Consider the following 14,439-nt stretch of genomic DNA (forward strand, 5'->3'; position numbering starts at 1 on the left):
ATGATGATCGAGAAAAGCGGTCGCTACCTGACAACAAGCGTATATCGTAAACCAACTGATACAGGACTGCTCTTACATTACCAGAGCCATGTCGATCAGCGGTACAAAACATCTCTGCTGAATACAATGCTGAACCGAGCTTACCGCCTGTCATCAACGAAAGAATCCTTTACGAAGGAACGCCAACATGTCAAGCGGATGTTTACCAAGCTTAAGTACCCAGTGAAACTTATCAACTCAGCTATCGCCGGGTACACGAGTTTTACGATCCAAAGCCGTCATGAAATTCCAACTGAAGCTGACGCGGCTACACCAAAACCGGTCAGAATAACTTTGCCATTTAAAGACCAAAAATCGGCCGACACAGCAAGACATCAGCTGAAAGATCTTGGCCGGAAAATCGGAACTGACCTACCACCAGTTTTCACGAGTCGTAAGATCGAGGAAAAGCTCAAGATACAAGAAGAGAAGCCCGCTTTAATTAACCACCAATGCGTTGTTTACATTTTCAAATGTGATTCGTGCGATGCGATTTTTATTATCAAATTATTATTATTATTACTATTATTATTATTATTATTATTATTATTATAGTGCCATGGTAGAAGTCTTAGGTAAATAGCCTTTAAGCCTTTTTTGTAGGCTTTAAGCGTGCACTCTGAGCGTCCGGCTTTGTAATACAAAAGTTCACTGAAGTTAAACGCTGTCCGGCCGGGTTAGTATCTCGATGGGTGACCCAAAAAATATGCCACTTTGTAACAGAAGCGTATATAGGACCGAAAATTCTATTTTAACGCTCAAAGATGCGAGCGAAGCAAGGTACAGATTTTGTAAGCTTGCTTTATGCAAAACAAATATTGATGCAAAAGTAAATAAATATTGATACACAGTTTTTAGGAAGAGCAAAAGGAAGTTTTCAGGACGTTCGATCGAGAATAATATATTTTGCCATGAGCAACAACATTTACGACATGAAAAGAACATTACATGTAATTTTAAACCGCGAATATAAAAAGTTACCATCAGCAAAAAACATTTGCTAAGTTGAATTTTGTCATTACTTTTGGCTGAACAAGTAAAGCGCAAAATCGAAATTGACATAGAATTCAGCGGGCGCCGTGATCAAGTTACCGCGGTGTGTTTACTCGCGAAACAATGAAGCGTCTATCTATGTCAAATGATGGCAAGATATCGGGTTTTTGTTTTTGTTAGTTTTCTTTTTCTTTCAAGTGTTATAAAGTTTGACAAGAAATGTGCGAATTCAACACAAAGATCACAGTCGCCCAACCCTTGAGGTTGACTATCGTTTCTGCAAAGTCAAAAATTTACTCTCCAAGATGGGGTTATTTCTCACCAGGTAATTCCATCGTTTTGGAAATAGCAGCTACTTTATTATTCATCGGCGGTCCATGCTTGAGTGTTTTCTCTTCATCTTTCTTGCCACGATTCTCGGCCCACGGACAGCTCATCTCTATGGTACTCACTATCTTTGACCGATGATTAACTATCCTCGCATCCACATTGTTTGCCCACACCTCGTTATGCTCTGCGAAGACGGGAATATCCCAAGACGCTTGCACATCTTGAGATTCATACAATGGCTTGGGTTGTATCTTGGAGTACCACGGGGGCACCTCATCAACCAGCTTAAGGTCTCGTAAAAGCTCAAAGTACAACACCTTTAAGACCGCATTATGCCTCTCAAAGTATTTACTTTGGGCCAGCGCTGAACATTCCGAGATCACGCGTGCCATACTCTCTGTTCCTTTCCCGCACAACCTAGAGGTGGTGTCATTTGCAGGGGTGGTAACGATCTTATAATAGGAGTATACCTTTGTTGGTAGCATCTGTCATACAGCTCCATCATACCCGCGATCGTATGAGTCGGTGCGCGTTGCCAGGTCGCCATCCACGCGAAACATTCTTGTCTACTCAAGTCTTCTTCTTCTTCTTCTTCTTCTTCTTCTTCTTATTATTATTATTATTATTATTGGAGGTATCTTTTTAATTTACGTGGCCAGTAGGCAGATCTTTGTATGCCGAGACATTAGGGAAGAACAATTATTCATGCAAGTCAGTTTTTTTTCAGTTTTTGCGAGAAAAGCTGCAGGGCATGGACCTAGTCCTTCGCAAACCACTGCAGAAAATGTTCGATTTTTGAAAGAGTTGTTTCCAAATTTTTTTCCGGAAAAAGCCGACCTCGTGTTCGAAAGGAGAAAAAGAAGAAAGTGGAAAATTAAACTTTTAAAATCAAAACAAGATGCGTGCTGCATTTTATCGAGGGAGGGAGACCGGAGGTCCTGGAGATAAACCCTCGGGGCAGATGCCGGTTTTCTGAAAAGCTCCAAAAAGCATTTTGTGAAATTAATATCTACTTATTCTAAAAAAGAATCTTTGAACGTGTTTTCAAGACCAGAGAAAACAAAAACTTTTTCCTTTTGGAGCGATTTATAATGATGTCACCCGAAATAAGCGCGACCAAGCATGCAATGCTCCAGGTCACACCTTATGTTTTGCAAAAAAGACATTATGTTAGAAATATTTGGCATCGTGTTTACAGCAGAATTTTGTTGAATTTTGGCGGAGATATAACGCCATAAAAATCTATCTATTTCCAGTAACTGACTTCGTTCGTGACAGGTGACGTTCGATTCTTTCTAGATTCACTCTTCTGAATCATTTCGTTGTTATCATCGTAAATCGCATTGTTAGTTAGAAACGAGTCAACTTCATGTAATTTCACGGGAGTTTAGATGGATGGCATGCAATGCCGACCTAAGATCGAGAAAGCGTGTCGCCCAAGCCTTGTTCCGTCAAAATTTCATGAAAATTAGATGAAGGGTGGCTTACTTCATTCTTCAAGTGCTTTAACCCATTAACTCCTGGGGCTTCCCCATTGACGACAGAGTAAAATACTAAGTATGGCCGGTTTAGACCGGTTTAGGTAGGTGAATGGGTTAAACATTGTGTATCAATGTTACAAACCCACAAAATGGTCAACTTTGCGTGCATTGGAACATTTTTCTCTCGTTGCTTTTGGCTTGGGTAACGTGCTGTCTCCAGTGGCTTCTCGAAGAAACGGTGGAAGTAACATGCAGGTCATAGAAGGAGGTAGCGAAGAAGAAAATAGGCCAGTTCCTGCCCAATAGATCACTGAAAAGCGACCTTTGAAATCCACTGATGGTAAAACTCACGTGTTGCCTTATTTAGGAAGTATTTTTTTCTTTAAAATAAAACCAAAGGAGCATAATGTTGAAAAATAAGAATAATTTGAGCATTTAATTTTTGGGACAAAAATTGAGCATTGCTAGGAGCATAAAATGCTAGTTTTACCAGCATAATCGGGAAGGGCCTAACAGTTACCCGGCTTTGAAGTTGGTTTTCAAGTTCTTACGGAGTTTGAGGAATTCCCCCCCCCCCCCCCAACACAATATTGCCAACAGTGAACAGACATTTCCTTGTCTATTTTAACATTGACTGGGGGATGGGGTACTTTTATTTTGAAAATTTTTACGGAATTTTGACAGTTGTGCTTACTTTAATTTTTAACGTCTGAGATGTTTTCAGGCCCATCCTGGCGTAAGCGTCCCAACTACTTTTGCCATTGATTGTAGATAAGTGGTTTTTAATTTCTTGCAAACATGGTACACAACTGTGTCCGTACGTGTTATAACTTTGTGGTGTCAAAAGCTGATCATTTTCCGTTTTTAGTGGTGAAAAAATACACTAATACGAGCTGATATCATGAATCCGTTTTCAGGTAATTGGACCTTTCTGCAGTCTGTTTTCTCGGTTCGAGACACACGAATCATCTATTAAAGAGAGTTATTAAAATAGAATTTAAAAATCTATAAAAGAGGCAAGACATACAGTATTGATACACTGTTAGAAGAAATCGAAAAAGCGTGTGATCATATCCACAGGAAAGCCACATGAAAGGTATCCTCCTCAAAAAATATCACTGTTCATAGGGAAGCTTGTCATTGACATCTAATGACGTCATAGATGACATCATAATAATAATTGAAACTTATATAGCGCATTTTTCATGCCGAACATGATCAAATGCGCTTTACAATTTAATAAAATAAATAAAAATAAATGAAATTACAAGCAGTTATGATTAAAAATAAATTAATGTATAGATAATAATAATAATAATAATAATAATAATGATAATAATAATAATTACAAGGTAAACAATAAATATTTGACGAATTAAAATGTATAAGAATTACAAATTAAAAGCTTCTTTAAAAAGATGTGTTTTGAGCTGGCACTTAAAACTTGAAAGAGAGTCAAGGCTAGATATTTTACAGGGCAGATTGTTCCAAAGCTTCGGGGCTGCGTAACAAAAAGCTCTTCCTCCAAGTGTTGAAAGTATCTTGCCACTAGGAGTCTCAAGCATAATTCTTTCGCTAGATCCGAGTAAATATCTAGTTGATGATTTCCGACTGATCAGTTTACAGATATAGTCAGGTGCCATGCCGTGAATAGCTTTAAAGGTAAAGAGCAAAATTTTAAATTCAATGCGGTACTTAATTGGAAGCCAGTGAAGCTGATATAGGACTGGTGTAATATGACTGAACTTCGGTTCCTTGAAAATTAGTCTTGCAGCTGCATTCTGAACTCTTTGTAACTTTTCAATTTGTACTTGTGGAAGTCCGTAGAGTAAGCTGTTACAGTAATCTAATCGGCTTGACACAAACGCATGAATTAAGGTCTCGGTGGATTTACGCGATAAATGTGTTCTTATTCGCATAATGTTATGAAGATAATAGAATGATGTATTACAAATTTTGTTTACGTGAGAGTTCATCGACAGCTTGTCGTCAATAAAAACACCGAGATTTTTTACAACTGACGATCTCATTACATCAGAATCGCCCACGGTAAATCGAAGAAATAGGTGAATCTTAGGTGATTCGCGTGTACCGTGACATTACAGCTATCATAGTAACCCCAAGGCCTGTACTCATTCAATTCATTCGGTATTCAGTCTTTTTAAACCTTTACGGAATTATAGAGATTATACATTTTAAGCTCATTGCAAGAAAAAAACGTGTTAACAGACGTTTGGTCGCGTTTAATGACTGTCGTCATAGAAACACACTATTGCAACATTTATCGCAATTTAGCTTGTTTAAATAAACGAAATGATGTATGAAATGAATCATATATTGAACTGTGGATATGAAATCTAGTGAAGCTATTATCCTCGCAATTATGAACGTAATTTTAGCAATTCCGTAGGGATGCCTGAAAAATTCAAGACTTCAGCGGGATTTGAACCCGTGACCTCGCGATACCGATGCGACGCACTAACCAACTGAACTATGCAGCCACACACAACGTCAGTGGCTGCATTGCTCAGTTGGTTAGTGCGTCGCATCGGTATCGCGAGGTCACGGGTTCAAACCCGGCTGAAGTCCTGAATTTTTCAGGCTTCCCTACGCAATAGCCCTTTTCACGGTTAGGTTTTCTCATTTGCATTACAATATAATCTAGCATGTATGTGAGGCAATTTCGGGCTATTTTGTAGTTTTAATCCGAAATTGCCTCGCATTCACGTTAGATTACATTGTAATGCAAATGAGAAAAACTAACCGTTAAAAGGGCTATTGCTAAAATTACGTTAATAACTGCGAAGATCATAGCTTCACATGAACCCACAAATGACCAGCTCCCAGTATATGTAGCTTCATAGCTCAGTTGATTAGAGCGTCGCACCGACATCGCAAACCCCGATAAAGTCCTGAATTTTTCAGGCTTTTGTGCGCAATTGCTAACACTGCGAGGATCATAACTTCACTTTAACAGCTTGTTTAATTTGCAAATTAGATTCAAATCCGGTTAAATTTACATTTTGATGGCAATGTTTTACTAAAATGGAGGTTCTTTTGAGAACTATTTTAGATTTTGAGCGCTTTTAAGCTTTTTGATTTTTGTCAGTAGAACAATTTACGGCACTCCCTGCTCTGGGAAAATCAGGCCTTGTCTCTCTTCCATCACCTGAAACAAGCCAAAGACTTCAACTCAAGTCTGGCTAGAGTTGTCTTCTTCCCAAGCATTTCGAAGATCTTCTGTGTACCAAATTCTAAATTCCTCCTTAGCCCGTACTTTCAGGGGAGAAGGCAAGGAGTAGAACAGCAGCTCGGAGGAGTTTACGTGAGTGTTGATAAGGAAATAGGAGTCGTTTTCGTAATCTTGTGGAAATATTACTTTGTTAGCCCCATTAGTGACAAGTGTTCATAGCCCGCTTCCCTTGCAACCCCTTTGGCTTCCAAACGGTTCCTTGTTTTTATTGTAGGTGACATAACCTGATCGATCAGTTTTTAGTTCATTGACAACGGAAATGCCTAGTCCACGAGATTGTCTCCTCTTAACAATACTTCGTTTTTATTGACGTTTTCTTTTCTCCTTCATTTCTTTTTTCACAGTTTCTTCGCAAGAAGAGCGTTTTTGTACTTACTTCTGCACATTCGGGAAGACACGTTTATAATACAAATAACAACATTAACAACAAAACGAGCATTTAAGCTTTATTGCTATAATGAGCAAATGATTACAGCAAAAATGTTCCATCCACAAGTAGTAAATATTATGGGAGAAGGAACTCATGTAAGACACTTTCCTATAAAGCAAACGAAACGTTCGCCGGTATATCGCTAACTGAAACGAGTAGCGTACCTACACTTCAGCTATTTAACACGTTATAATTTTCAATAAAAACTAGGCACTTACATTATTCAGTACCTTGTTTAGTTTGCAAAATAGATTCGATTCCCATGAAGAATACATTTTGATGGAAACGTTTCGCTTAAACCGAGCTTCCTCTGAGAACTATTTTAAGATTTTGAGCGTTTTTAGGCTGTTCGGTCTATATAGAGCAATCTACAACATGCTAAAAGCTGGTTTAGACGTACGACGCAAGCATAGTCATAAGCTCAAGCATAAGCACAAGAAATCAACGTGTAAACCGGGGCGAAGCAAGAATAAGAACAAGAAAAGGAAATTGTTCCTTTTTCTTGTGCTTGCTCTTGTGCTTTTGTAGTTGAGTCACCGGTGTAAACCAGGACAAGCACAAGAAGACAGAGAAGCACGTTTTTTAATTTACAAGCTTACTTTGTAAAATTTTTAAAACTAGATTTTGTTTAAAGTTATTGCAAGTCATTTTTATTTTACACCTGACCGCCCAGCCTGCCCTCCCTCACCAGGTTATGAAACTCGCCGTGCTCTTTCCGCCTACGAAAGATTTCCCTAACCCAAACCCTTTTTGACTTCTCATCTATTGCTCCTTCCCTTCGCCTTCTCCTTCTTCGCAATAGAGGAACAAGTAACAACATCTCCTCGCTAAACATCTCGGCGTCCGCCATTTTGGATTTAAAATTTTAGCGCCAAATTATTTGTTCACTGCTCCAGCGTAACTATGTCACCCTATATGCTTATTGCACGTGTAAACAACCTTGTGCTTATGCTTGAACTTATGCTTATGCTAGCGGCATACGTGTCAACCAGGGAAAAATCAGAAAAGGATGTGTCTCTATTCCATCGATTGAAACAAGCCAAAGACTTCAACGCAGGTCTGGCCAGAGTTGTCGATTTCATGACCATCTATAAGATCTGCTTTGAACCAAATTCTAAATTCCTCGTTAGCTCGTACTCTCTGGGGAGAGGGCAAGGAGTTGAACAGCAGCTCGGAGGAGTTTACGTGGGTGTTAGCAAGGGAATAGCTGCCAGTTTTGTAATCTTGTGGAAATATTACTTCGTTAGTCGCGTTAGTGACTAGTGTACATAGCCTGCTTTGCTTGCAACCCCAATGGCTTCCAAACGGTTCCTTGTTTTTATTGTTGGTGACATAACCTGATCGATACACCAGCTTTAACCTGAAAAGAGATCCATCGGACGGAATAGTGAATTTTCCGTACGAGTCATCCCTGGCACCGAAACAGACCTCATCTTTGTTAAGTCGAATCCAATACAGAGCTGTAAAAATTACATGAAAAAAAAAGAAAAAGTGAATCAAACTGAATTAAAATGATTTGTGGTTATAGCCGCCATTACGTAATTATTTCCTATTTCCCTAATTTCCAATTTTCCTATTTCAAACTTCGAGTGTCTTGGAAACAAGTTTACGACCGAGCGCGTGTTACGAGTTCGAATGTTTTGAGGAAAGGTAGCTTGCAAACTAAACTGAACGCAGGGTTGTCGGAACAACAACAAGAAGATTTATTCCAAAAATGAACGTAGTTTCCACGAAGTAAAACTCTGAACAACACGTACTCAATAAACTTACACGGCCTCCGCCAACTTGAATAAACACTGCTTCTGTAACACTTGACTAAACACGGCTAACGCCAACTCTCTTCGCTTGTGAAAAACTAGTCAGAAAAACACTCCCCTTGGAGTCGTCCACTTATATACTCGGACAATAAACTTCTAGAACTTTCTAAAATAGTAATCAATCTAATTATAGAAAGATTACAAAACATACCGATTTAGAAACGCTTACGCACGAATCTAAAATAAACAAACTACCAACTCTCGCGAAGCTTCTAGAAAGTAACGCTTGTCACGCAATGCTATTTTTCGTAACAGGGCGTAAGAAGATATTTCGGTTGAATTTCCACAATCGCGTGACTGCTCATGCAATATCCAGTGAAGGCTGAGACAATCAGCCGAAATATTTTATCACGCCAGAAGGTCCTGATCACGAAAATTTGATTACGGCCACTTAAATTTTTTTTTTTCAATTTCGTATCTGACTAACATTTTTACTGCTATAAAATGTCTCACGGCATGAAAATGCTGCTATAAAATGTCTCAACAAAAGAAATTACAGTAATTATAGTCAAAAGTAGTAGTAGTAGTAGTAGTAGTAGTAGTAGTAGTAGTAGTAGTAGTACTAGTAGTAGTAGTAGTAGTAAAAACAGCTAGTATTAGTAGTAATAGTAGTTTATTTCGCAAATTACATTGCGGCCATTTTGCTGAATTGCAAAATTTAATGTCCATTCCGAAATTGACCATTAGAAATTGCAACAACTAGCTTAGTAAAATTCTAAATATGTAAATTTGAAGCTTATGCTTTAAAAATAAGAATATGAAAATATGCACAAGTAACTGTTTTGCTCTAGTTATTTTTAATAAGTACTTTAAGATCCACTACGGAGATGGCGACGAAAACGCCACTTCAAATGTAACTTTGCACAATCCTAATTTTTTTTGCAATTATTTAGTCTCGTTCACTTCGTACAATGTGGGCGAATTATCCTAAAATTGAATTTATACTAGCGATTTCAGAGTAAAAATATTTGTACGCTCACGTTTTCACTCACGTGGTCACTCAAATTTGGTGATTTCACGTTGTTCTAATGCAGAGTTCAGGAATAAAATGCGTGCCGCACGTGCAGCACGATTTCAACCAATGATATTCTTGTTCTGTGGCGTTGTTGTTGCCATGGCCGTAACCATTTCTTAAACTCCCTAATATTAACCCGAATACATAAGAGCGCACAAAATGTCTTTGCGTGTTCGTGGTATGTATCGAAAGTGTTCTTATGCTTTAGCCTTAGTGTTGTTATGTGACCTAATAATTTCGTAAAAGGAGACAAGATAACTTATGTGGTAGACTGAAAATTTTATCCTACACAAGCTGTACGTACGTCTAACGTAGTTAGACCCAACCTAGCTAAAAACAGTCCTGGAAAGGTTGCATGGAGAGAATATAGACATGGCCTTCCTTTGCAATTGTGCTCTCTATAAAAAAGAGAGGATGATTGGAGAGAACACATCCGCATGACCCATGATTGTTTTCTTCAATCTATTTTAAGCTTAGCGCCATGCTGTGAAAGCTATTTTGGTGTCGAGTTTTAATGACGTAATTACAACTAACCAATCAGGTGTACTCCTTAAAATGACCACAGGCTAAAAGAGGAAGAGGAAGAAGTCCATGTATGGTGGATGCCAGTTCTCTAACCTCATCCTCTTGCTTGCTTGGAAAACCGGCGTGCTCTAATCGAGGACCAGTCTGATAGTGAGTATTGTTGGTTTTCAATCAAGTGATCAACAGCCATGTTTTTCAAGGAAAACAAAATAATAAAGTTCAATTCCCAGAGGATTGGGTCGGGACACAAATATGGCCGCTGTTTCTTTGTTTAGGGGCACATGGCGGCTGTGACGTCATGTGAAAACCAAAAATTTGTGAGTCGCTGTTACGTGTAACAAAGTCGCAGTTGATGTCAAAGGACGCACAGTGCGTTATATCCACAAAAACTGGAACACTACAATATTTTATGATATGAACAAATAGGATCTCGGTTATGCACTGATGCTATTTTCGGAGATCATAAAGAGAAGTAGGAAAAATTAAGAAAAGTAAGAAAAGATCACGGAAAAGAAAAGAGCAGTACAATGAATGAAGGTGAAAAATAAGCCGATCACTAAATACTAGCGAACAGACCACGCGGTCGGTAAATCACCTCTTTGTTCTAAAATGAAAACGACTTGAGCGTTCTTAATGAAAAACATTTAATAACAAAACAGCGAGACAAATGCACTTATGTCGAGAGATGATTCCAAAGTTATCCTGAATAACCCTAATATTTCATTAAAAATTTGCCAACTTAAAAACTACGTGTCAAGGCGACGATGCGAACGACCACACTGTATGAATAATACCAGTCAAAGTCCTTATTGAAAACTGTAACTAATCTGTGAAATTGATCTTCACGCAACTAAACGTCACTACCTACACAGCGTCTACATTGAAGACGGCAAAGAGGAAACGGCAGATGGCTGCATGCTTGTTGTGAAACCCTAGAAATTCTCGTATAACTGGGTTGCTAGTATGGCAATCCCAGTCTGAAAATGCGTTTAATGTGTCTGTTTTATTTTTTTTCCGTGTCATGAAAGGTCTTTCTTGTCCCTCCTCTGCTAAGTAGTGTCTTTGTGCGTAGAGTGCGTCTGTGCGTATGTTTGTTTTGTATGTTTTAACGGGAGTAAATTTTTACGGTTTTTTTTCTGCTGGAACTTATTTTTGCGAATCAAGTACGTCGCCAAAATCCGCTAAAATTAAACCCCGCGAAATAAAAGTGCTACACCGTAACTCCCGGCTTTTGCGATACCATTTGGTGCTAATGTAAACCAAAAAAAAGACTTGACCTGTCATCAGATTACAGTGAAAAGAAGAGAAATTATGAAGCGGAAACAACAGTCATGTTCAGTCCTTCCTTAGTGTGTGACATAAACGTTTGGTTAGTGCAACTCTAGACATGTACGGGTACTCCGGAAAACCGGAGTGCCCGGAGAAAAACCTCTCCTTGCAGAGTAGAGAACCAACAAACTCAACCCGCAAGTGACGCCGAGTATGGGAATCGAACTCGAGCCACATTGGTGGGAGGCAATTGCTCTTATCACTGCGCCATTCCTGCACCCCAAATCATGGAATTATATCATTTTGAGTGACGTAGCTCCTTTTAAGAAGAAACGAGTGAGTTTCACTCAAGAGCGCGTTTTGTTATCTTTGAACTGGATTTATTGCCAAGGCTTAAAAAGGTGAAAGACCTCAAAACGGGACACAACATTACAAAATAATTCAACCTGTGAACGTGTGAGCAAAAGGGCCATTGCTGGCATGACGTCTGGGTGATCCCTCAAATGGTCTACATCACCTCCATCCCACCCACTTAAAAAATTTACTGTAACGCTGCAGTTCAATACCACCCAACTCAGCGCCTTATGTTTATGTGCTACAAGTACCACAGGCAACCTAGCTTACGCTCACGGAGCGTCTAGTTCTAGTAGTTAATTAACAGGCAATTGCACCAGATTCAGCTAAAATCAAACAAGATTCTTTCATTGTTAGCAAAATTCATTTCAACGTTTACCGTTTCAATTGTCGTAAACGCGATGGCAAATTTCTTTATTAAAAAACTGAAAGGGGTTGTCATCCGCTAAATGAAAAAAAAAAAAAAAAAAAAAGAGGAAACAAGGAAATTTAACTCAACAGTGATTATGTACTTCTTCAAACGAAGAAACGGCAGCACGACCTGATATATACCTTGAAGATAAAAAAGTATGCCAAAATGAGCAACGGAATCCATGATCAGGTTTCTTGTACACCCGATTAATTAATGGAATTTGTGAACTCTCCAGTCGATTTATGGCCCAAATATTGAATTTCGAATGAAGGCAAATTCGAGATGGCATTTCGCCTATATAATTGTAACAAGCCAAAGGGAGTCTTGTTTAGCCATTTGCATACTATAGTGTCAAAATGTTACCTTTACACAAAAATCCATTTGATTCATACAAAGGATGACATTTAGCGCCATTTCTGCAAGGCTTAAATTCACACACACTCTACAAAAATAAATAAAGATAAGTTGTCAAAATTGATAATGAAGTATGGAGCTGTAATTTACAGTTTCCATCAAAAGTTTGCAAAAGGCAGAAATCAATTAACACGGAGTATAATGAAAACGCCAAAAACGGGGTGCACAAAATTAGGCAATACAGTATGACAAAACTTGAGAAATGGAGGCTGGAACGTAATATTAGGGACCTTTAGATTCTAGCACGAGGACGAGAACGAATACGAGATTTGACTGCCCGGTTTTAGCGAAAATTCTGAGAAGATTCATAACCCGGCCGATTAATCTTACTGTTTGTTAGCAGTGTAGGTTCCTCAGATATTTTTATTGCTGATAACATAACCTTTTTTGCTGATCGAAAAATGCCAAAACTGCTACTGTGCTGTTGACTTGTTCTGACACGACGACATTTTTGCAGAACCTAGTACTAAAAAGACGACGGTATCACGTTTTTCACGCCAAAATGACGCTGGTTTCCGCGCGCTCAGTGTTGTTCTATGAGAAAATCTCGTACTCGTAGTCGTTCTCGTCCTTGAATCTAAAGCACTCCATTAACACTGTGTCAACAGAATATACAACGAAAGATTGAAGTGACGCTCGCGCGCACTTATCAGGACAATTTAAGCAATTCTCTCCTTTAGACACCTGTCAATAAAAATTCAGGAGGCTTCAATGGGAATCGAATGTACGACATCTGCGATTCCGGTGCAATGCTCTACCAATTGGGTTATAAAGCCACTCAGTTGGGAGCAGGTGGGATGATGTGTTCCAGTGAAAGGACTAATGAAGGAAAGAAAGGTTTATTTAAAATACTTCTTCTGAAGTGATCCTTCAGAATATAAAATGGGAGTATTATCCATGAAGGCCGAGCATAGGTAACAGAATGCTGTGACAGGTCATAATATTGTACAGCTTCAGTATAAAGCCCTTCTCTTGAAATAGCGTGTTCTCAAGCGTAAGAAAATTTAATTCGCCTGTATTTGATTTAAAGCTATCTCCATGATCTGTCATACAACGGGATGATAAAGAAAGACGGGTAGTGCATGAAGAGGAAAGATGGCACCAATCCAATTTTCCCAGAAAAAAAAGACCAGGCGTTTCCCAGATCACCCGTCGGCAGCAAAATGGGCCCCCAAAAGATTCAAATTTCGGTCATTTCCACCTTCTAACGAAGGTCTAACGCTTTCTAAAGCGTGACGCGAATTTTAGGTGGCCTCAAGATTTGTCCCATCAACCATATTTGGCCACATACCCTTTGGTTTGCTCCGTAGATCTGCATCATCTTAACTTAAGTACTCTTCACGATCGAATTTTATGACTTACCAAGATACTGAAGTGATAATAGGACAAACTTGGCTCGAATTTCTCTGGAACGGTGTACTTGTCCATGGATAGCAATTTGCAGTTACCGCTTTCTGGAGAAATGGCAAAATTAAATGAGAGACAGGTGCTGCTTCGATGAAGACATTCTAAGGCGCACGCCAAGGAATCAGTAGTTGTTACCAATGTACTCGGTGCCACATTCAGAACATAGTTCGCATGTTCTAAAAACGTTTTCCCACCTTCTCTTCTGTCAAATGATGGGTCGATATGTGAATGAATCATTCTGGAAAGAATTAAAATTGTAGCGATAGAAACGTAAAAGACAAGCCTCTTTTGCATGACGAGAATTCTACAAGGGCTTTACTCCGAAATGGTGAAAGAAACAAATTGGTTGAGGCCTGCAGGTTTCACTTTATTTAAATTTCACTTTATTTACAAACACTACGACAATATTACTGGCTCTCACAACAAACCAAACAAAGAGACAATTAGAAACTGACAAGAACAAACAAGAATTTAAACTCAAACGCCTCGTATATAAGAGAGAAAAATGTTCTAAAAACGATTGGAGGTATTATAGGTAACTGTTAACCGGCCATGTACTTTGAAAGATCATTGTACCGCATATCAACATTAGTCTCCTCAATTTTAGGAAACTTCAGAGGCAATTCCTTCAACTTACGTTTAAAGTGTGTTTTCCTAAGCTAGCGAGGATCAGACGGTATACTGTCTTTCCACATTTTGG

The 14,439-nt window shown here is 38.8% G+C and overlaps 1 protein-coding gene across 2 annotated transcripts; it reads right to left on the reverse strand.

Moving 5' to 3' along the window:
• Nucleotides 1–6,518: 6,518 nt before the first annotated feature.
• LOC137975366 (uncharacterized) lies at nt 6,519–14,072 on the reverse strand. 2 transcript variants are annotated; one of them, XM_068822478.1, is made up of 4 exons: nt 13,934–14,072; nt 13,695–13,786; nt 12,282–12,360; nt 6,519–7,986 (listed from the first exon to the last, which is right to left on the reverse strand). In XM_068822478.1, the coding sequence occupies exons 1-4, from the start codon at nt 14,031–14,033 to the stop codon at nt 7,544–7,546; spliced, it is 714 nt and encodes a 237-aa protein (XP_068678579.1). In that variant the 5' UTR covers nt 14,034–14,072; the 3' UTR covers nt 6,519–7,543. The 2 variants fall into 2 exon arrangements, with proteins under 2 accessions (XP_068678579.1, XP_068678570.1); XM_068822469.1 differs by having other exon boundaries at nt 13,695–14,072.
• Nucleotides 14,073–14,439: the final 367 nt, after the last annotated feature.

This window comes from Montipora foliosa, chromosome 1 (genome assembly GCF_036669935.1).
Source record: "Montipora foliosa isolate CH-2021 chromosome 1, ASM3666993v2, whole genome shotgun sequence".
Taxonomy (NCBI): domain Eukaryota; kingdom Metazoa; phylum Cnidaria; class Anthozoa; order Scleractinia; family Acroporidae; genus Montipora; species Montipora foliosa.

Bases quoted from the DNA above. Each gene is read 5' to 3' on its own strand.
- LOC137975366 (XM_068822469.1), bottom strand. From the start codon at position 14,033: ATGCAAAAGAGGCTTGTCTTTTACGTTTCTATCGCTACAATTTTAATT. The intron at 12,361-13,694 runs GTAAGTCATAAA...TTATTTTTGTAG, and splicing joins ATTATCACTTCAGTATCTTG to AGTGTGTGTGAATTTAAGCC. The intron at 7,987-12,281 runs GTAACATTTTGA...TAATTTTTACAG, and splicing joins AAATGGATTTTTGTGTAAAG to CTCTGTATTGGATTCGACTT.